Source organism: Pseudorca crassidens, chromosome 3 (assembly GCF_039906515.1).
Source record: "Pseudorca crassidens isolate mPseCra1 chromosome 3, mPseCra1.hap1, whole genome shotgun sequence".
NCBI lineage: Eukaryota > Metazoa > Chordata > Mammalia > Artiodactyla > Delphinidae > Pseudorca > Pseudorca crassidens.
The window spans coordinates 98441947-98465551 of NC_090298.1; the positions used below are offsets into that span (position 1 = coordinate 98441947).

General features: G+C 36.2%; 1 protein-coding gene across 2 annotated transcripts in view; it reads left to right on the top strand.

Moving 5' to 3' along the window:
• The window catches only part of HSD17B4 (hydroxysteroid 17-beta dehydrogenase 4), a 92505-nt gene that overhangs the window by 28301 nt on the left and 40599 nt on the right, over window positions 1-23605 (top strand). For both annotated transcript variants that reach the window (XM_067731519.1, XM_067731518.1), the window contains exons 9-16: window positions 1142-1233; window positions 3806-3830; window positions 5405-5533; window positions 8768-8871; window positions 10296-10532; window positions 12995-13046; window positions 18001-18072; window positions 20941-21044. In XM_067731519.1, coding sequence (XP_067587620.1) covers window positions 1142-1233; window positions 3806-3830; window positions 5405-5533; window positions 8768-8871; window positions 10296-10532; window positions 12995-13046; window positions 18001-18072; window positions 20941-21044 — 815 coding nt within the window. The remainder of the gene's footprint in view (window positions 1-1141; window positions 1234-3805; window positions 3831-5404; window positions 5534-8767; window positions 8872-10295; window positions 10533-12994; window positions 13047-18000; window positions 18073-20940; window positions 21045-23605) is intronic.

Here is a 23605-nt window from a genome sequence, read left to right on the forward strand (position 1 = left end):
CTTACAGGCTGTCAAAGGAATTATTTGTTAAAGAACCAGGTGTTAAGAGTAATGTGTGGAGACATTTGCAATTTCTTTTCCCCCTTTGAAATATATTTGAAAAATGGAAAGTCATATATGTGACTTACATGTTTCTTACATGAAATGAAACATAATCTTAGGATGAATACTCATGAACTAACTTCCCAAGCTGTATTAGTTATTTACTGCTGTGTAATAAATTACTTCAAATTTTGTGGATTAAAACAACAAGTATATATTATCTCACAGTTTCTGGGGTCAGGAATACTGTAAAGTGAAAGGTTTTTAGAGCTGCTCTTTAATTTACAGGGACTGTAAATGTCATCTTTGTCACTTTAAAATATAAAACTATATTTTGTCCCTTCACAGTTAAAATTTACATTTATTTGATTCTTTAAAGATTATAAGATGTATTTACAAATCGTGTCTCATTTGAGCCTTGCAGCAACTTAGTAGAATAGGCAGGTAATGCATTTTAATTACCATCTTACAGATACAGACACACGTCCAAGAGAGTTGAGTGCTGTGCTCAGTGCCCTAAATTGCCTACATGGCAGGGCCAGCAGTAAAATCTAGGTGTTCATGCTCCTTGTGTAGTACCTTTCTGCTCTGTTAAGTTGCTCACAGAAGGTATATAACAGGAAAATATTTCTTACACTTTGTGACTCATCAGTAATGGTTGCAAGGTCCATTTTACATCATCTTACTGTCGTTACAGTTGTCAAGGCTGTTTTGTAGTGTTCTAGCTTCTGGGAGAGCAAAATAGTTTTGGGAATGAATGGTACCTAAGTTCATTATGCTATGTATGCCTTTGCTCACCAGTCTTTGCCAAGGCAGCTTTAACTTGTCTTCTAAACAGTACGTTACCCATCTTGGAAAGGTATATCTGATGCCTTCTATGTTAGAAGCCTGAATGTCTCCATTGGGATGAAAAGATTCTTCTAAAAGCCTTGGATGTTAATACTAATTAATTATGTATATCTAATTTTTTTCTTGTTTATTTAAAAAGTCTCTGAACCTTTAATTTTATAAGTGAGGAATTTTCAGAAAGTAAAATGATTGATTGAATATGTATATATTCTTGTTGATAGTTTTTTTTTTTTTTGGCTATTTATTTCAGATCTTCTGGAAGCTCTGAAGCCAGATTACGTAGCACCCCTGGTCCTTTGGCTTTGCCATGAGAGTTGTGAGGAAAATGGTGGCTTGTTTGAGGTATTCTGCACCTTTGCACTTTCTCCCAAAGCAATATTTGTGTAACTAAATATAAAAAAATGATTCAAAAATTAGTATTTTCCAATTGTTCACATTTGTAAAAATCTGCAGCAGTTGGTATCACTTGTATATTTTTTAATATTATGTATATGTTATAATTAAGGAACAAGTATGACTAATGTACTTTTTTGAGAAAGTAACAGCAACTTTGTAAATTGTTCTTCCCTAGTTCTTCATTTCTGATATTCTTGTCAAATGAAAATGTGACTGACTGGTTTGATGTGTTTAGTCAGATACAGAAAGTCTCATTTGGTTAGAGATGCTGAGTAGTAAGTTAAGTGAAAGGACAGAGGTGATGGTTTAAAGCCAGCCAGGCCAGGTTTTGATTTCTTGCTCTGGTAATTGCTGGCTCGCTGGAATATTGTACAAATTAACCTCCCTGAGTTTTCGTTTTCTTGGGGTTTTGTTGTGAGAACTGGAGATCATATTTTTAAACTCTTAGCATACAGAGCAGTCACCCCTCGATTTTAACTATTATATCAGTATAGCAGGAATTCAGTCTGGGTATGATAGATCAGTAAACACAACTTATTATTTGTATTAACTTTAAAAATAAACTTTGCTATGTTTCCCTGTTGCAAAGCTTTACATGTTTGCTATAAAAATAAAAACCACACATAATCCTACCATCCAATGAGGTTCAGTTTTCACTGTATAATCAAAGTCCCTTTAGATCTCCTTATGCTGATTTATATATTTTTTAGTCCTCATTTGAGTTTGATCTCTTTTTTCTTTTCTAGCATGAACTGTTATATTTTAGACCACCCCCCTTTATTTGATTCTCTGTGGTTGTATAATAATAAACCTGTTGCATGTGGAATACATGACATCCAAAGATATTTCTTGGTAGCAAAATTACCTGGCTCAGTTTGAAGTGAATGATATATATTAGCCTGATTTATTTGAATAAAAAGCTGTTTAGTAAATGAAAAACAGTCTATGCAGAGATAGGTGCCTCTGCTTTCTTAATCACAGTCGTTGATTGTGAATTGTGGAAAATTAGAGGTGGAAAGAACTTTACAACTCTAGATTTACAGAAGAGAAATTTAATAATATCAAGCCCTGTGGAGCTCAAAATTTGGTCTGCCTGTCTTTTTATCTCATTAAGGAATTTTTAAAAAATTCTTTGTCTTTTACATTTATGTTTGTTATTAATTCTGTGAACAAAAATAATATATGCTTTTGTAGAAAACTTCAAATATATAGGGGAGTATATAGAGGAAAATAAAAATCACCCACATTACCACTATCGAGAGATAACTCCTATTAATATTTTTGTGGATATTCTTTTCCAGTCTTTTATTAGATGTGCATTTTACACGAATAGGCTTTTTTTTTTTAGGTATACAGTTTACACACACACCCAAACATACACAGATAACTAGGATAATGCTGTAGATGAAGTTTTGTATGTTGTTCTTTTATTTTACTATATTGTGAACATTTTTAGTAAGGGACATTTGCTGTGTGAGATTGAGTACAAAATACAGTAAGAGAGGTGTGTAATATCCTGACTTAAACCTTGAATGTAAATTGACACTTTGTTTGCCAAGTTTTGATAGATATCTAGAGTGGCAGATAGAGATTTTTTGGATCGACTGGAGCTGTTGTTTCTAGCACCTGTGAGGAGTTTGCAGCTTGTTGCTTCACTCCCCAAGTATCGTAAAAGATGATATTTTTCTTGCCTGTTATCAGTACCACTGCCACTTTAACTACTCTGACAGCATCAAGGCCGATTGTCCTGTTAATATACGTAAAGGAATGAGTGATTAGAGCCACTGAAAAGTGTGCTGTCTGCTTCTGTTATATGCATGTGGAACACTGTAGTTGTGGTGTTTGAAGATATGACAAACAGATTTTCTTACATCAGACATTTTCTTCTGAGAATTTCCTTGAATGGCTTCTAGAAAAAATATCATCTTTCTGTACGGTGATTAATGTATTTGGTCATTTGCCTTATTTCTATATAAAGGTGTTTCATTAAAATGAGTATATGTAGTTCATTAAGTCAAATCCTGGCTTTATTTTTCTTTGCTTTTTATTTTTTTTATTCATTAAGTCTTTCCAGAAGGACATGTATTTCAAGTGATGTGCTGGGCAAATTTGGTATTTATATTGTTTAACCTTCATGGTTACTTCATGAAGAGTGTATTATTATCCTGATTTTACATAAGGGGAATCTTGAGTTTAGGGAAGTCAAATTATTTAACCAGGATCAGACAGCTAGTCTGTAGAAGAACTGGTATCACACCTTGGTTTCTGTGCAAAGTCATGCTTTTCTGCTACATGCATTTCTGCTATATTGTGTTGCTTTATTTTTCTACTCTGATAACATGAATAGTGCAAAGTCATGCGGGCCAACAGACTTTTGTAGAGCTGCATTATTTTCATCCATTGTCATCTAGCATTCTGATACTTGCAAAAAGATAGCTGCCTGTTTTGTTAATTTCATAAAAATTTTATTAGTAATTTCACATTAGATGGTATAACTTCTTCCTCCTCTTTTTGGTAGGTCGGAGCAGGATGGATTGGAAAATGTAAGTCTCTTTTGGTTTTTGGTTTGCCATACATTATTTCCATATCTTTAAAACTGCATATCCAGGTAGAGCTGGGTAAAGACCTTGTCAAATGCCGAACCACTGGATTTAGTGCACGCATAATCAAACTCAAACATTGTTATAGCAACAGGTCTTCTAAAACATGGAAATTGCCCTGCAGGCCTGTGGTATTTTCAAGGATCTTTTCAATTTTTTTCCTATTAGCGGTGCTTATTCAATATTTGTTCTGTCCTATTCAGAACTGGCTGTTTCTTCAGACAGCACAGTCTCTCTTTATATTGATGTTTGTATTCCCATGTCTCCGACACCCCACATGCCTGTTTAGCAGAGTAGTGAGTGGCAGGGAGGGCGTTTTTTCAAGATGGGAAGAGCTCTGTCCTAGGCAAGTTCTCCAGTTCTCTCAGTGATTCTTTTCTTCCTTGGAGCATGAGACATCAGAAGGAGACAGTGGGGAATCACACTGGACAGCTTTCTAGAAGAGAAATTGCAGCTGATCTATAGAAATTATTCTCCTTCAGCCCAATAGTAAATTCATCTGGCTTAAATCCTCTCTTCCCCCAGTTCTTAAACCTTGTGAGCTCCAAATTGGATAATTACTGTATGGTGTTTAAAAAAAATTGTGAACATTCCAATATCCCAATTCAAGTTTTCAGTTGGATGCTGGTATCAAAATTAATTGAATTATTTAAAAGGCTGCCATTACTGGATGACATTATTACAACATATTGTAGTGTATTATTAATGACTGTTCTCTAAGTTATGAAGTAACTTATTCAAACATTTTTAAGTGTCTTATGACATCTTTTAAGAAAGGAAGATCAGTTGTTGCAATAAAAGCTGTATATGGGACTTTATCAATAGGAAATCTCTAGAAGCTTCTGTCATTTCCCAGGACAAACCTTCAATTTAGTAATCATCAAAGTCTGACCATTCTGTTTAAATAAGGTTCTATTTATTCCTCAGGCTTTTAAAATGTTAAAAATTATCTTTATGGAACTTATGCAGCAATGATGATTTTTGTGAATCTGGGTGGGCAATCTAGTTGACTTCCCATGGAAAAGGAGGAAGAGCAAAGGGAGGAAAAGGGAGAATTATGTGGGGTTGTGTGATATATTAATTTGATTATCTGGAGTCTTTGACCTGTTATCACCACTAGTTTTCAGTTTGCTATTCAACAGAGCTCTATTCTGTTCTGTTACCTTGAAGTGTATTATCTAAGTGATCTTTGGTGATGAAGACAGTCTTTTGGTGTGATTATATATAATTTAACTTTCTGATTCAGCATTTCATCCTACCTTTAGTAGTATCTGGCATAGTCAGAGGAGGGAGAGGTTTTCCCTTCAGCTTCAAATATTAGAAAAAGAAATTTGACATCCTAATGGGTTTGTTATTTTTTTTAAATTTGTAGTAAAAATCTTTAGAAGTTAGAATCTTTTTTTCCAAATTCCATTTTTCTTGATGTTAAAAAAAAAATTCAGGGGACTCATGAATTCTACTTTCTGTCTCCCTCTTAAACTATGTGTTCAGTATCTTGGTTTTATTTCTATAACCAGTACGATGGGAGCGGACCCTTGGAGCCATTGTAAGACAGAGGACTCAGCCAATGACTCCTGAGGCGGTGAAAGCTAACTGGACGAAGATCTGTGACTTTGATAATGCCACCAAGCCTCAGAGAATTCAAGGTAAAGAGTCCCAAGTCAGTTTAGTCCTGGTTGGGTAATCAGAGGCAACAAAGCATTCTCTTCTCTTATGGAATTGTCTTCTTAATTGTGATAACTTAGATGCTCAGATCATCAAGAGCACATTTTCTGCTCCAGTAGGTATTAGAACTCTCCAATTTAAAGTATGTATGTTACTCCCACTGTCAGTTTTTCAGTTTTCTTATGATCCTGATTTTTTGGTATATGTGTGATTGAGGGGACGTAAGGAGGTGTTTACCCATTTGTGCTCAATGCATCTATTCCCCATCTGGTGGTTGGTTTCAAAGTCTTGCCATATCTAATCACATGTTCCTTAATCTGACCTGATTTTTCTTTATTTCCCCAAAAGTTTATTTAAGTCTTATATTATTTAGGCTTAGGTCTTTTCTCTCTAGTGAATAGATTTTGCTTTGTTTTAGCACTTTGTCTTTGCTACTGTTTCTCTGCCTTTCTAAGATGCCTCTCATTCCTTTTATCACCTCTGCTAATCTCGGTGCTTCTTTAGAAAAACTCAAGCCCCAGATGTTCAACAAAACCTCCCCAGATATTCTGGGCTTCATATTCTGGGCTTCAGCTCTTTCTTAGCTGAACTCTTACCACTTGAGCGTCTAATCATGACTGCTTTCCACTGCTTTTGTTTCATAAGTGTGTGGTTTCTTAACTGCATAATAAGTTCCTTTGGAGGCAGAGAATGTATCTTGTATGTCCTTTTGTATTTGGTGCTAGCATAGTGCTGAACTCATAGAAAGGATTTAGTAAATGCTTGTTACCTTGAATTATTGAATCATCTATGATATGCCACAGGAAGAGACGGCCAATAAAAGTCACATTATTTTTTCTAGTATAACTCACATATGTATATAGTATATGAAATTTAAAGGACCTTTCTGGGAAGGATCATGAATCAGGATTATTTTACAGAAAAATCTTTTTTTTTCCCTTCCTAGTATTATATTTAGTGTTTGATAGAAGAATATATCTGAAAAATGACTGTTCTTTTTTTTTTTTTTTAATCCCAATGTTACTTTCTTGTCTGCTGGTACACTCACTGAAATTTTCATTATACTTTTCTCAATCAGAGGATAACATGATTGTTATGTCATTAGCGGTAGCATTTTCTGTATTCTTTTTTTTTGATATATGAGGTAAATTTAGTCTACGAACAGCAGTCACCTATCAGTGAAAATTAGGAAAAGGAAAAAGGATCTTAAAAACTCTTCTCTGAGGTCAGAATTCCATTTTATTGCCTTAAAAGTATTAGACTAATATAAAGAAAAAGCTAATGATGAATTATATAGTTACAAATGAAAAGATAACCCTAGTATTTGAAGTACAGTTAGAAAAAAAATCTTACACTTTCTGTAGAATCACGACTTTCCGAGCACCCATTTCATCATTTTCATTTTACAGATGATGGAACTAAATCCCAGAAAAGCTGAGTAAGTGGCCCAAGCTTTCTCAGTGTTTGAGCCAAGAGTTAACTCAGGTGGTCTGTCTTTGAGTGCAGTACCGCCAGCCTGTACCGAGGTTACTTCAGTTAAATAGCCTCCCATCTAGGCAGCAGCCTAAATGGGGTGGTAAGAGGAGGGTTGGTAGGCAAGAAACCTACCTAGTGTCACCAGGAATGGAAGAGAGCCCTGGTCATCTCACATTCTGTAGTTTAGTTATAGTTTTTGTCTGAGTTTAGAAGGAGGCCCATATATCTAAGGTTTGTTAGAAAGGTCCCAGAGCTTTTGGAACCTTATGGCATATGTGGATACTCTGTGAATCTCCTTTATTAACCTTTTAGACCCCAGAATAGCAGCTTCTGAATTCTGTCCGTAGTCACTGCTCGTAACGGTGGTTTTCTCTGGAAGAATTTTTAGTAATGTTTTCTGAGCAGTTACCTGTACAGAGACCTGGGGGGTAATCTTGACATTGTTGCATCCTGGAGGAGGGGTGATGGTGGGGAGAGAAGGAAAATTAGTTGTCCCTCCACCAGATGGAAATTGCACATCTGTGGACAAGGATCCGACTTTACAGAGTTGTAAAATCACTCAAAGACTTTGCAGGCTTAGAGCCTCTTTGGAATCATAACGTGGGGAGAGTATGTTGGAAACACCCAGTTATCTTTGGTCTATTCAGAGTCTTTCACGATTTTTTCCTGCAATAGCCTGACATCACGCAGTCAGTTCATGAATGCCAGTGAAGGTTCTGCAGCAGGCTTGCTGGATGATATAGGAATGATTGTCTAAAGCATTGTAGCTTTTCTTAGTCACGTCTGTAACAAAAGCTTTTTTTTTTTTTTTTTTTTTTTTGAAAATAGCTTACATTTATTTGGATTTCACCAGGGGAATATTAGCTCTTTAGGATATTTGAAGATGATGCTTTTATGATCTTTATGTAATAGGTTTACCAAAGCACTCTGTCTTATTTAAATTCCAGTGATCCTAAAGAGAAAATTCAATTCGTTCATCCTTATTTATCCTGAAGTTGATTGACTTGAATCATTAATGATTTAAATTTTTTTTCAGTACAAATGAAATATAGTTCAACTGTATAGGAAAAATCTGGAAGTTTGTCCTGTAGGTCACTATTTAAATAGCACTGTAAAATAACTGGCTAGATATTTCACATATGCAAATTGCTCTTCCCACTCCATAGTGGGACTGATTTTTTTTTTTTTGATTGTTTTTAAATTAATTTTTATTGGAGTATAGTTGATTTACAATGTTGTGTTAGTTCCTGCTGTATAGCAAAGTGAATCAGTTATACGTATACATATATCCACTGATTTTTAGATTCTTTTCCCATATAGGTCATTATAGAGTATTGAGTAGAGTTCCCTGTGCTATATAGGAGGTTCTTACTAGTTATCTATTTTATATATAGTAGTATGTATATGTCAATCCCAGTCTCCCAATTTATCCCTCCCTGTCTCCCTCCCCACTTGGTAACCATAAGTTTGTTTTCTACATCTATAACTCTCTTTCTGTTATGTAAATAAGCTCATTTGTACCATTTTTTTTAGATTCCACATATAAGTGATATCATAGATATTTGTCTTTCTCCTTCTGACTTAACTTCACTCAGTATGACAATCTCTAGGTCCATCCATGTCACTGCAAATGGCATTATTTCATTCTTTTTTTATGGCTGAGTAATATTCACCACATCTTTATCCATTCATCTGTTGATGGAAAAAGCATTATTATTGTTATTTATTCCTTTTTTTAGAATCAATTGGCAGTGTAATTGAAGCTCTAAATAAAATAGATTCAGATGGAGGAGTTTCGGCAAATCATACCAGTAGTGTGACATCAACAGCTACATCAGGATTTGTAAGTGGAAGAGAAAGGCTAACGCTTTGCCTTCTCTGGAGACTTTTTTCTTTTCTTTCCTTTTCTTTTATGCAAAAAATACTTTTCCAAGCTATTAATTTATTGTTAAATAGGAAAGGTGAGTGACCATAAAACTTTATAGAACATGTACTGAATGTTTATAAAATTTGAATGAACATAAGGCTAAAATATTAAATGTAACTTTTACTTTCTCTTCTTCAGTGTAATAAACAAGTGTCTTTTTTGTTTTTTGGAGCATTTTTGAAAATCGTCCTTCAGTCACTTTCTAACTCTTTAGAAAAGGATATTTAACTTAGTGCCTCTTTTGAGTCATTTCTTTTAAGGAAAAGCATTGATAGATTGTATTTTGGAAATATTTCAACATGGCTGCAAAGTAAAAAGTCTCCCATTGTGTCAGAAATTCAAGTAGAGCTGTGGTTATAGCTCTTGTGAAGTTTGCTGATTACCTATCTCCAGTACTTCTTTTTTAAAAAAAAAATTATAGTGCATAAATAATAAGAAATAAGTCATTTGACACATTCAGTTATGGTGTTTTGTGACTCAGGGGAGACATAGTGATGAAATAAACAATCTAATTGTAACCCTGAGAATATGATCAGTTTATAAATGTGATTTTACTTTAGAGTAGGGGTTGGCAAACTTTTTTGGTAAAGGGCCAGATGGTAAATATTTTAGGCTTTATGGACCACGTACTGTTTCTGACACATAATCTTCTTTTTCTTTTTTTAGACCACTCTTAAAAAAATGTAAAAACCATTTTTAATTCTCAGCTGTTGTTTGCTGACTCTTGCTTTAGAATGAAAGTGATCAAAAATTGGACATGATTCTTTTATAACCTAACATATGCTTCACAAATTAGCTAGGCATGTCATCACTAAATAGAAAAATACAATATCCAGTTAGATAAAGGACAGTCCTAGGTAGGAGCTTACGGTAAAATCTAATTATAACCAAAACCATTATGAGGGAGTCTGATTTACAAGCATTAAGCAGTGTTTTGCTCATCTGTTTATACTGACTTTTATAAAATAGATCTTATAGAGCCATTCATTATCCCTGTTTATAATAATTTTTTTATTTTTTGTAATTTTGAGTAGCTAACAGTCACTGTATTAATAGGCTTTTCCATCATCAGAGACAGGAAAGTTGAAAATGAGATATACTATGTGTTAACAAGAAGTGGGCAAGAAAAAAGTACTTATTTGTAAATGAAGTCTTTTTCCATACAATTGATTTTATTAAAAAAATATAGTGAAACAATTATGATACCCTATCAGATTCACTAAAATGACATTCTATTCACAAAGCTAAGTATGTAGCAGTTAATAGTTTTGAAAAGTCAGAAATTTAAAGATTTGACAAGAATATCAGTGAAAAAATAATTTTCTACAATTGTTCCATAGGCTGGAGCTATTGGCCATAAATTTCCTCCATTTTCTTCTTCTTATACGGAACTGGACACTATTATGTATGCCCTTGGAGTGGGAGCATCAATCAAGGAGCCGAAAGATTTGAGGTTTATTTATGAAGGGAGTTCTGATTTCTCCTGTTTGCCTACCTTTGGAGTTATTCTAGCTCAGAAATCTATAATGGGTGGAGGATTAGCAGAGATTCCTGGGCTTTCAGTCAACTTGGCAAAGGTATGCATAATAAGAAACCTTTATTTTGCTCTTCTTCTGTTCCTTTAAATATGATTGGTAAATGTCACATACTGTGTGTGTGTGTGTGTGTGTGTGTGTGTGTGTGTGGTGTCTTAATACAATAGTTTATAGTGGTTGATTCAAGAATAAAGATTTAGCATGTCTTTTAATTTTTCTTAAAAAGAAAAAAAGGGTAGAGAGTTCGTTGAAAAGGCAAGCAAAAAGAAGGCAACAGTAATTATGTACAGTCCGTAACCCTGGCATAATGTTATTAATTCTCTCTCTGCCATTACATGCTATTTGACCAAGGGTTAATAACTTCTCTAAGCTTCAGTTTCCTTATCTATAAAATGGGTATGATAATCCTTACCTGACGATAGTGATGAAGGAGCAAGAGAGAAGAATATTTGAAACAGAGAGAACAGGTAGGTGTAAAGGGCCCCGAGGCAGGTGCATACTTACCTTGCTTTTGGTTGATACAGCTATAGAATGAGCAAGGGGGCAGCGGTAGGAGAAGAGGGCCTTGTAGCCATCATAAGAATTTCAACTCATACTCTGATTAACATGGGAGGCCATTTGTAGTGCTTTGAACTGAGGAGTGGTATGATCTGGCTGTGTTCACTCACAGGCTCAGTTTTGCTCCTCTGTGGAGAATAGATTTATGGGAGCCAAGCATGGAAGCAGGGAAACCAGTTTGGAGTTTATTATGGTAATTCCAGCACTAGTCTGGATATGCATGGAAAGAAAGAGGAGTCAAGGATGAAGGTTTTTGGTCAGGTTAACTGGGATGATATATATGCATATATACCCGTATATTCATAATTATGTACAATGTATTTAATATGTATAGTAGTTACATATGACATATTACTATGTATAATAAAATAGATATATACAATCACTTTAAGGTGGGGATGATCAGGAGTTGGTTTTGGACAGATCTGAGATGCCTATTATACATTCAAGTGGAGATATAAAGTGGGCAGTTAAATGTGTGAGTTTAGAGTTTGCGGGGGAGGCCCTACTGGGATTTGTAGCATTTAAGTGAGATTTAAAGACATGAGACTGGGTGAAATCACCAATGTGTGAGAATGTAAGCAGAGAAAAAAAGCCTGAGTTTGGTGAGAGTTTGAAGAGATGAGAAGGAGTTAGCAAGAGAGACTGGGAAGGAGTGGCCAGTGAGGTATGAGGCGTATCAGGAGAATGTGGTATTTGAGAAGCAAAGTGAATAAATTGTTCCAAGAAGGAGCAAACAATTGTGAGAAGCCTTTGGGGTTATTTTATTTCTTGAAGTAAGGGTCAGGCCATGAGTCCAGTTGATAACTGTTGAATCGTAGACTTTTGAACTGATTTCTGTGATTTTGACTGATTGGAGAACCCATTTACTGGAGGATCGATTAGCTCATTGCTGCTCTGAATCTATGAGAATCTACGGTTATTTTATTAAAGTATTCGATGAAGTAGGGAAGGACGCAAGAAATAGATGCCAGGCAGTTTGTTGTTTTAGTCACTCTCCCATGGTATTTGTTGCATACAGTTCTTCTGTTTGGGTAATGTCAGTACAAACAATTAAAGTAAATGTTTCAGAATTCTTCCTCAGAGTTGGAAGGAGTTGGAAATCATGAATAGTGTTCAAAATCTGTCCCTGGGAATGATAGCCGTCTTGGGATTTGAATCCCAGTCTTCCTAACCTTGAGCTTCCAGGTCGTATGATAGTGAGGCAGTCCTTCATTTGTCCTCCCATCACTACCCTCACCCCTTTTCTTTTTCCCTTCTGGGTTCTGAGGAAGACTGGGAATTAAACTGTCCCATAGCAGTTGAGTGTGGTCATTCGGATATATGGGTCAGGTTTTGTTTTTACTGTCCTATAGTATTCCTACATATATTTTTATATTCTTGCTTTGATACATTGAGGTTAAGTGGCTATGAAGTTGCACAGAGTCTTTAGTATTTACTCTTACACTAAGAAAATGTTGACATTGCTTTTACTTGAATGTGGTTATAAGATTTATATTAATGTTTTGGTTGTGTCATTTGTATGTGGCAGGTGTGACCTGAAATTACTTTTCTAGTACTGACCTATTTGTTCATTTTTATTCAGTAGATATTTACTGGATACCTGCTATGTTCCAGGCACAGTGATGAACACTGGAAATACGCCTAGTTTAGTGTCTCCATTAGCAAATAATCCACAGTTATCAGTCAACAAAAATTTATGAATGTCAAGAAAGAACACAAATGTATCTCTTCTATTCTAGAGAGCTGACAGTCTTTAGATTGGGGTACTGATTATTTCTGAATCATATAATTAAGAAGTGGGAGCCAAATTGAGACAGATAATTTGGGGGAAGTAGTCACATGAACGTGTGGACAGTGAAATGCCACTTGTGATTAGCGGTATCCACAGAAGAAGCTGTGGAAGAAGAAAGTCTACTAATAAAATTTTGCTTACCCTAATGCAGGTTCTTCATGGGGAACAGTACCTGGAGTTATATAAACCACTTCCCAGAGCAGGTGAGTTCTTGATCGTTTTATTTTCTGACTAACCTTCCAAACTGTGTCAATGTGTTAAACTGGCATAGAGCAACCTAAATAAACTAAGTTATTTACGTGCATGTCAGGCGTTAGAGTAGATTGATGTTAACTAGTACCTATTTTGGTTCCCTTAAACTTTGTCCTATTTGAATAGTCTTATTTAAGAAATAACTTCAAAATACTAAACATCTGGTCAGCAATTGAAAGGAGCATTTTCTGTCTGTGTCCTAAACTTAGTGATTGTGTATAATCAGTTATGATTCCCATGAATATGATTCTTCATTCTTTTCTCAGGTATTTGTGTTGGTACTGATTTTCATAAAGCAAACAATGTTAAAAGATACAATGTCTTGTAATTAACTTTTTTCTATTTTCTTTAAGAGTAAGTAAAACCAAGGCTGTCTTAATAATCAATTTATTTTTCTCAATAATATCTTACTTGTTCAGTAAATCTTCTCATTATTTTTTCACTTTACTTCGATATATTTATGTTGCTACTCTGATGTCAGAATATTAATTATATACTGACCATGTAAGGTGGTAAAATAAAAAAAAGTCTTTTTCATTTCACATTATATAATGGTAGAGGTCAGCAAATAGCTAGAATTGTACTTTAATTTTTTTTGAGATTTTAATTAAAAAAAATTCGTATTGCTTAATGCTGAATAGTTCTGTTTCAGTGTTAGTGTTACTTGTTTCTGGTTGTTTTTGTAGTTCTTCCTTGTTTTTTTCTTCTTCTTTTAGTTTTTTCCTCTGTGGTTTCACGCTTTTCTTTTGCTTATGTTCCTTTCTCTTTTGTTTTTGGGTATCTGTTGTAGATTTTTGATTTGTGGTTACCATGGGGCTCATAGATGTTGATCTATGATTCTATTTATTTGTTTTAAACCAGGTAGTCCCTTAAGTTCAAACACATTTTAAAAGCTCTATATTTTTTTACTCGCTTCCCCCATCTGTGTTTTTGATGTCATATTTACCTCTTCGTGTTTATCCCTTTACTGATTATTGTAGTTATATGTGATTTTACAATTTTTTGTTTTTTAATCTTTGTACTAGTTTATTTAAGTGGTTGAGCCTCAACCTTCCCTATATATTTGCCTTTACTAATGGGATTTTTCCTTTTCTATAGATACTTAATTCTTGTTATAGCTTTTTCTTTTCCAGTTAGAGAAGACCCTTTAACATTTGTTTTAGCGTTGGTTTAGTATTGATGCTTATCCGAGAAGTTCTTTATCTCCCCTTCAGTTCTGAAGGATAATCTTGCTGGATAGAGTATCCTAAGTTGTAGGGTTTTCCCTTTCAGCACTTTAAATATACCATGCCACTCCCTTCTGGCCTGCAAAGTTTCTGCAGAACAATCAGCTGATAGCCTTATGGGCATTCCCTTGTATATGCTCTTTGTTTTTCTTTTGCTGCCTCTAGAATTCTCTCTTTAAGTTTTGCCATTTTTATTATGCTATGTCTTGGTGTGGGTCTGTTTGGATTCATCTTGTTTGCGACCCTCTGTGTTTCCTGTACCTGGATATCTGTTTTCTTCTTCAGACTTGGGAAATTTTCAGCCATAATTTCATTAAATATATTTTTACCCCTTTTCCCTTTCTTCTCCTTCTGGGACCCCTATAATGGAATGTTGGTATGCATGATGTTACCCCAAAGATCCCTTAAAATGTTCTCATCTTTTTTCTTTCTGCTGTTCTGATTGGGTGATTTCCATTTTCTATATTCCAGATCACTTATGTGTTCTTCTGTATCACCTAGTGTGCTGTTAATTCTTTTTAGTGTGTTTTTCTTTTCAATTGTTGTATTCTTCAGTTCTGATTGGTTCTTTTTAGAATTTTCTAGTTCCTTGTTAAAACTCTCACTGTATTCAGCTATTCTTTTCCCTAATTCAGTTAGCATTCTTATTACTAATGCTTTGAATTCTTTATCTGGTAAATTGTTTATTTCTATTTCATTAGTTGTTTTTTTCAGGAGTTTTCTCTTGCTCTTTCAGTGGAAACAGATTCCTCTGTCTTTTCATTTTGCTTATCTATTTCTTTATCTATTGAAATTTGGTGAAATAGTTACCTATGGTGGTCTTGAAGGGGTGTTCTTTTGTGGGCGTGTCCCTATACAGTCTGCGTGTTCCCAGTGGCATTGATGGGAGAGCTGGATTTGATGTGAGCACAATTTATGTCTTTTCTCAAGGTGTGCTGGCAGCTGTCATCTTGGTAGGGGGTGGGGCTGGAGATGGAGGAGTAGGGCCAAGCTAGGTGTTAGGTAGAGCTTCCCCTCTGCTTAGTGGCTGTTACCCCACTATTTGGTGCGGGGGCAGGTCCCAAGTTGCTGGAGCAGAAGCCCTGAGGGTCGGGTCTGAGCTGGCTAAGTTTCCTTTAAGTGTGTGCTTTCCCCCCCTCCCAGCGCTGGCACCCTTACCCTAGAGGGGAGCAGTGGTGGAGCGAGAGGGGCTGGGGTGGGTAGTCAGTGAGGGTCGGAGCATGGATTTTGTTTGGCATGGCCACCATCAGAGATCTGGAGCCCCAGTGCAGTCACCAGTAATGGCTGCCCCCTCGCCACTCAGTTGCCACTTAGGGTTTGAACCTCCTCAGGGTCTCATGGCTGAGCCTTTTCCTCAATCACGGCAGCCCAGAGAGTGAAGCTGCAACACGAGGCAAATGGTGCTGGCGTGTTCTCTCAGCTCAGGCTGGGGACCAGGGCAGTTGTAGGCAACCAGTCAGCTACCCAAGTGGTTTCAGTCTGCCCTCTCTGCCCTGCCTCGGGAGCACGTGTGTTCACATGCTCCCGGAGTCCAGGCTTCCCACAGCCCTCCTGTTAATCCCACTGGCCCTCCAGCCAGCCAAGGGGACTCGTGTTCCCTCTGTTGGACGCCAGGGCTGGGGTGCCCAATATGTGGCTTGAAGTGCTCACTCCCCAGGGAAGGTCTCTTCCTGTGTAATCTCCTTTTTCCTCTGAGTCCCCTCTCAGGGGCACAGGTCCTGACCCGCTCGCTTTTCTTCCCTTTCTACCCAGTTACCTGTGGGTCTTTCTTACAGCCTTGGTTGTACAGGTCTTTCTGGTAGTCTCCACTTAATTTTTAGGGAGAATTATTCCACATGTAGATGTATTTTTGATGTGTTTGTCGGGGGGGAGGTGAGTTCCGTGTTCTCCTGCTCCACCATCTCAGTTTGAGTCTTCCGTTTAGTGTTACAGCCTAAGTTTTCACGCAGCCCTTTTTTATCTGAGGCAGTGTGCAGTGTGTGGTCAGGTGAAGAAGTCTGGCTTTTATTTTAAAGACAATAGATAACCACTGAAGGACTGAAAGGAGAGAATTATATGATCAAACGTGGATTTTAGAAAGCATCAACTCTGGCTCATGTTTGTAATGCTTGGATTCTAAGGGAATGAGATAGAGAGAAGGAGATTTTGTAAGAGACTGTTGTAATAATCTAGGTTAGAGACCGTGGTTGATTGAATAGGATTGTGGTCATGAGGATGGATATAAGTGGAGAAATTATAGCGATATGTAGGGAGTGGGGTTGGTGTTTCATTGGATGTGGAGTTGATCACCTGAAGAGATCATCAGCAATTTGACAATTATTTATTGATTACTTCCTAACTTCTAGGCTTTCTGCTAGGGTTGTGATTAAATGGAGAATGGAAGCAAATCTGGACTCTGTCCTCATGGAGCATATAACCTAGTTGGTGGGGAGGGCAGCCAATAATCAAAAAGCCACACAAATAAATGTACACTTGCAACTGTATGTGCTAAACATTACAGATGAAACATACATGATACCATTAGAACTTAAAATGGAAGGATTTGGCATAATCAGGTTGGTAATCAGGTTGACTTTGGGAAAAAATAACTTCAGACATAATAGGAGAGCAGGTTTTAAAGTTGGTCAGAGTGGACATGCAGGTACCTCGTTAGAAGTCTGTTGTGGTAGTTCAAATGAAATGATGGTAGCTTAGGCTAAGGTGGTGGTGGAGAGATGGAGAGAAGTGGGAGAAGCAGAGAGAGATTTAGGAGGTGAAAGTGACAGCAATCTAGTTATCCTTAGCGTTTCTTTTACCATCTTTCACACCCAGGCAGGTACCAAATTCTTTGATTCTCTCCCTTCAATACATTTAGAATCCTATTTCTGTCCACCTCACTTCAACCACCGTCATCTCTCACTTTCTAAGTGTTCTCTCTGCCTCCATTCTTGCTCCCTTCAGGTCTGCTCTTCTCACTGTAGCCAGAATATTATTTCCAAAATGCAAGTGTATTTGTCACTTCTCTATTAAAAACCCCAGATGGCTGTTCATAGACTTCAGGATGAAATCAGAAACTTTTCATATAATCTAGCTTCTCCCAGTCTCTGCATACTCAAGTCTTGCCACATACTTAGACACTATTTTATGAGGCAGGGGTCATGCTGAAGTTTCTGGCTTGGCAATTGGGTGGATAGTACCATTCATTCGTATAGGGAACAAAAGAGAAAAACAGCTTGGAGAAAAAGATTATGAGTTCACTCCCAAACAATTGTTAATCCATCAAGATTTAACATTACCAGTTAAATAATGGAACAGTCCCTAAAAGAACAGGGTAGTTAGAAAGAAACACTGTCTAATTGAAGCCCGTAGAGTAGAGATTTGAGAAGGAATGGGGTAGATGGTGTTGGCTGTATGCTTAACAAGTGTTCATTGAATGATTGAAAATTGTTACTTTTTACAACCTAATTTATCAGAATTATTGATGTTTCAAATTTGGTGATTCAGGTATTCTGATTGCTTTTAATGTTTATGATTCAACATTATATTGAAAATTATTCTAAATCATGATTTTTTAGTTTTGCTGAACTTACAGTGGAAGTTATGTTAATTTCTCTCATGTCCTCATATAACTTACGGTCTTTAAAACAGTCTCCTTATTTATTTATTTACTATTTATTTATTATTTTACTTTACATTTTAGGAAAAGTAAAATGTGAAGCAGTTGTTGCTGATGTCCTGGATAAAGGATCCGGTTTAATAATTCTTATGGATGGTAACTCATTTCTAGTTCTTATAATAATATTGTTAGATTCATAGACTTTGTATGTAATACAATACTTTATCACAGAAGTTGATGAATAAGTTTTTATTTATCTTCCAATTGTGAGAAAGCAAGATTAGTGTTCTAAAAATTCACAAGCTTTTTTAGAAAATAAGGGAGGAGGGGGTGGTCCAGAGAGTGTGGGACATTTCAGGGGATTTGTAACAACATAACCAAAGCACAGAGGTGAGAAATGTGGCTGGTATAGCAAGCATAGAGGAGAATTATGCTTCCTAGATTATGTTTTTGGCAGGAATGAATACATAGACTGCCCTCAGTTGATAATTAGGCTATGTTGTAGATACTCTTTTCTATGTTAGCTCTTTGGAACTTGGAACATATTTGACCCCTGAATCATTCTTATAAATTGTAGTTAGGTTCTTAACCTTGCACATTCAAACCTGTTGAACTTATAATGTGGTTTAAACACCATAGCCACATTTTATTTGCAGTGGAAAAAAAGATTATAGTAGTTTAATGAATGTTGAAATACTAGTATTTAAACATAAGCTAAAGATACATTGCTTAGAATTTATTTGTTTTAAAGTTTAAGAACAATAGAAATAGATAAGCATTATAAAAAATTTTGGAAATAGCAGTGGAAAGTTTAATATTGTCTGGTATTTGGAATATAGGCTTTATCATTTTTGTTCTAAATATACAGGAGGTTATACTGAATATGTTGTTTTGGAACTTGCCTTGTTTTTACTTAATAATATATCGAGAACATTTTTAATGCTCTTAAATATTTTTCTACTACATTGTTTTTGTTAACTCATAGTTTACAAAGTAAACTATGTATTTCATCATAGACACGTAGAACATGTGTCTGTTCTCTCTCTTTCCCTCTTCTTTCTTTTTAAGATTTTTGTATTTTCTAACCATTTCAAATATTGGCTAACATTTGGCTGCAACTCACCCAGTTTTCTTTTAGTCTTCTCACCATTCTACCAAATGTCTACCACAAAAAAGTTCTGCAGTAACCTTAGCTTTAATTTTTACTCTTCTTTCTTGATCTACTCCATTTATTTAGCTATAGCTTGGTAATGGATAATAATGTATTAGAATTTGTAGATAGAATATAGATGGAATTAGATATCCAATTTTCTGTGTAATAAGGGTAAAAGTCTTATTTTAAATACAAATCACCATGACTTCCATTATTTTTTGTTATAATTATAGTTTTCCTTATAATACAATTCAAAATCATATTCCTAGTTTTATAGTGCTGGTGATTTAGGTGATGCTCAAACTGTCACCAGGAAAGTAGTCAGTAGAAAGAGGGACAGCTGTCTTTCATTCATTACTTGCTTACTTATTCACTAACTTGCTCAGTCACATCGTTTGTTCATTGATTTACTAATTAATTTAATACCTATTTATTAGGTGCCTTTTCTGTCCCAGTTACTGTTCTAATTGCTGGGAATATGATGGTGAGCAAAAAAGCCATGATCCTGCCCTCCTGAAGCTTATACCTTCATTCTCACTTATTTCTTCTTTTACATTCCAGGCTCTATTGAGGAATTCAGCAGAATGTTTGAAAATTTGGGAGTGTGGTTATCTGTATTTTATTTTAATTTTTAAATTTTATTGAATTTTAGTGGATTTACAATGTTGTGTTAAATTCTGCTGTACAGCAAAGTGATTTAGTTATACATATATACATTCTTTTTCATATTCTTTTCCATTATGGCTTATCACAGGATATTGAATATAGTTCCATGTGCAATACAGTAGGACCTTGTTGTTTATCCATCCTATATATAATAGTTTCCATCTGCTAATCCCAAACTCCCAATCCATCCCTCCACCACCTTCCTTTCCCCTAGGCAACCACAAGTCTGTTCTCTATATCTCTGAGTCTATTCCTGTTTTGTAGATATGTTCATTTGTGTCATATTTTAGATTCCACATATAACTGATATATGGTATTTTTCTCTTTCTGACTTCTCTTGGTATGATAATCTCTAGGTGCATCCGTGTTGCTGCAAATGGCATTATTTCAGTCTTTTTTATGGCTGAGTAATATTCCAGTGTGTGTGTGTGTATGTGTGTGTGTGTGTGTGTGTGTGTGTGTGTGTGTGTGTATATCACATCTTCTTTATCCGTTCATCTGTTGATGGACTTTTAGGTTGTTTCCATGTCTTGGCTATTGTAAATAGTGTTGCTATGAACATAGGGGTGCATGCATCTTTTTGAATTATAGTTTTGTCTGGATATATGCCTAGGAGTGGGATTGCTGGATCATATGGCAATTCTATTTTTAGTTTTTTGAGGAACCTCCATAGTGGCTGTACCGATTTACATTCCTACCAACAGTGTAGGAGAGTTCCCTTTTCTCCACACCCTCTCCAGCATTTGTTATTTGTAGACTTTTTAATGTTGGTCATTCTGACCAGTATGAGGTGGTACTTCATTGTAGTTTTGATTTGCATTCCTGTAATAATTAGCGATGATGAGCATCTTTTCATGTGCGTTAGTCTGCATTTTATAGAGGAATTGTTTGAAAGGTTTGAGAAGGAGAGAATTGAAATACGAAAGGCAGTTGGGGAACTTTAAGAAGAGGTGAGATGAACTGCTGTTTCATAGTCAAGAAAGGATTTGTCAAGATCCTCTTCTCTTTGCCTTCTAGAGACTGGTAGTGAGTGATTAAAATGAGTGCTCTGTATTCCAAACTTGGGTGTCTTTAAATTGCAAAGCCTTTTAGTAATTGGATTTTGTTTCTGAAACTTTTCAAAGGATTGTTGATCATATATTGGGTAACTAGTTGTGTCTTTTGGTAATAACCTCTTTTCTTTTTTTCTTTCATTTACTTTTCAGTCTACTCTTATTCTGGGGAGGAACTTATATGTTATAATCAGTTCTCCATCTTTGTTGTTGGCTCTGGAGGCTTTGGTGGCAAACGGATGTCAGACAAAGCTAAGGTAGGCTATGACTTCATAAGCGAGATACATGTGTCGTTAAGGATCCTTATCTGTATTTTGAACTTACCATATGTGTAATTTCATACAGTAGGGCTTCAGTAGTCCACACTTCTTTGAATCAGAATGTGTTCCTTGGATTTGAAATGCTGTTTATATTTGTATATTTTAATATATAACATATGTTATATATAGAAAACTCTGGCTGACGTAAGTGTCATGTAGCTGAGGTAACTATGGGAATATCTTTGCTTTCTTATGCAAACTTTGCCTGCATCCAAACCTCTTTAGAAAAACCTAACACATACAAGTGATCCTTGTATAAATGCAAATCATCATTCATTAAATGACTTGAGCATTTCTCTTGTATAAAACAATTCTAGTTACTCTTTAGTTCTCAAATTCTATCCAAAAACATATTTTTTTTCCTAAAAATATTTTGTAAATTGGATTTTACATCAATTTAACCTAGCTTTTACCTCTGCCCTCAGTTCCCAGAATAGGGCCGCACTGTCTTCCTAGGAGGACCAGCCCACTCATTTTTCCTATTACCTCCACACCACTCCCCAGCCCCAGCTTGTGTTGCAGAAGCTCAATTCCAGGTAAAAGTGGCTGAGAGTTACGGGGCTGTCTTCCTCCACCCCGCCCCTACTTGTAGGGTGGAGACTGTGTTCCACCGTGGCAGGCTGAGAACACTAGGGCCCTGATAACTCTTGCCCAGCCTGCTCATAGGGTGGTGGTCCCCTGCTACTAGAGGCAGGCTGAGAAGACCAGAAGCTCCTCCCTTGCCTAGGACTCTTCTTGTAAAGTGAGGATGTCACTTGGAGAGAAGTGGGCCACGATGCTTGCCCTCATGTCCGTTGCAGTGGTGCAGAGGTTTGGCCTGGGGGGCAAGGCAGGCTGTAATAATTTAGAGAGCTCTGAAGCTCTTCCCACGGAAACTGACTCATTTTGGTACCAAGTATTTGGAAGCTCAAAAGTAAGGATGGTTTCAAAAACAGTGTTACTTTAGTGATAATCAAGAGGAGGCTGGTAGCTCCATGAAAGCAGTAAACTAAACTAGTCCAACTAGAAATTTGCCAGAGAGAACCATGGAAAGACAGCTAAGAAGAGTCATCATGGGATCATAACAAACCTCAAAGACTGGCCTCAAAGACTACACCTCCAAAAAGGCCTGACTTTAATTGGATCAGATTGTGGAACAATTTATGCCCCAGGGCACTGTTGAAAATAATAGAACAGTCATCTGTCAATTTGTGAAGCTGAACAGCTGGACAGACAGTTTAACAGAGAGATCAGGGAGAGACAGTCACACAGAGCCCTGCTAAAACCACTGTCATCCATCCCAGGCTGACTGTGCTTGCCCAAGGCTGTACCCTCTGAGGAGCAACATCAGAGTCTGCACACTGTGGGGGAAATGTACTTAAATAGTCTAGCCAAGTCACTAAACAAATAAACAAGTTAACAATAACAACAAGCCCTGGAAGGGGAAAGGGGTCTCAGTATCCAGAGTTGCTGCAATATGTTATCTAAAGTATCCAGTTACCAACAAAAATTACAAGATCTGAAAGAAATAAAAGAGTATGACCCATATATATGAAAAAACAAAACAAAACAGGCAACAGAGATTGCTTTTGAGAAGACTTAATAGGAAAAGACTTCAAAGCATTTATTGTAAATATAGTCGAAGAACTAAAGGAAACCATGCTTAAAGAAGTAAAGTGTATAAAGAAGTAAAGTATGATGACAATGTCTCATCAAATAGAGAAAAATTGGGGAATTCCCCAGTGGTCCAGTGGTTAGCACTCCGCACTTCCACTGCAGGGGGCACGGGTTCAGTCCCTGGTCGGGGAACTAAGATTCTGCAAGCTGCGTGTTGTGGCTCAGAAAAAAAAAAAAGAGAGAAAGAAATCAATAAATAGAAATTATATAAAAAAAGAACCAAATAGAAATAGTTCTGGAACTGAAAGTACAATAACTGAAATGAAGAATTTACTAGAGGGTCTCAATGGTAAATTTGAAGTGGCAGAATTAAAATAAAAAAACTTGAAGATCGATCAATCTATCTCTGTCTGAAGAACAGAAAGAAAAAAGGTGAAGAAAAAGAATGAAGAGGCTCAGAGAAATGTGAAATACCATTAAGTACACCAGCTTTTATGTAATGGGCATACCAGAAAGAGAGGAGAGAGAAAGAAGCAGAAAAAATAATTGAAGGAACAATGGCATTGATGAAAAACGTTGATCTACACATCCAAGAAGCTCAACTGCTCCAATTAGGATATAAATGCAAAGAGGAAGATCTAAATAGACATTTCTCCAAAGAAGACATATAGATGGCCAAAGAGCACATGAAAACATGCTCAACATCACTAATTATTAGAGAAATGCAAATCAAAACTATGAGTATCACCTCACACTGGTTAGAATGGCCATCATCAAAAAATCTACAAACAATGAATGCTGGAGAGGGTGTGGAGAAAAGGGAACCCTTTTGCACTGTTGGTGGGAATGTAAATTGATACAGCCACTACGAAGAACAGTATGGACGTTCCTTAAGAAACTAA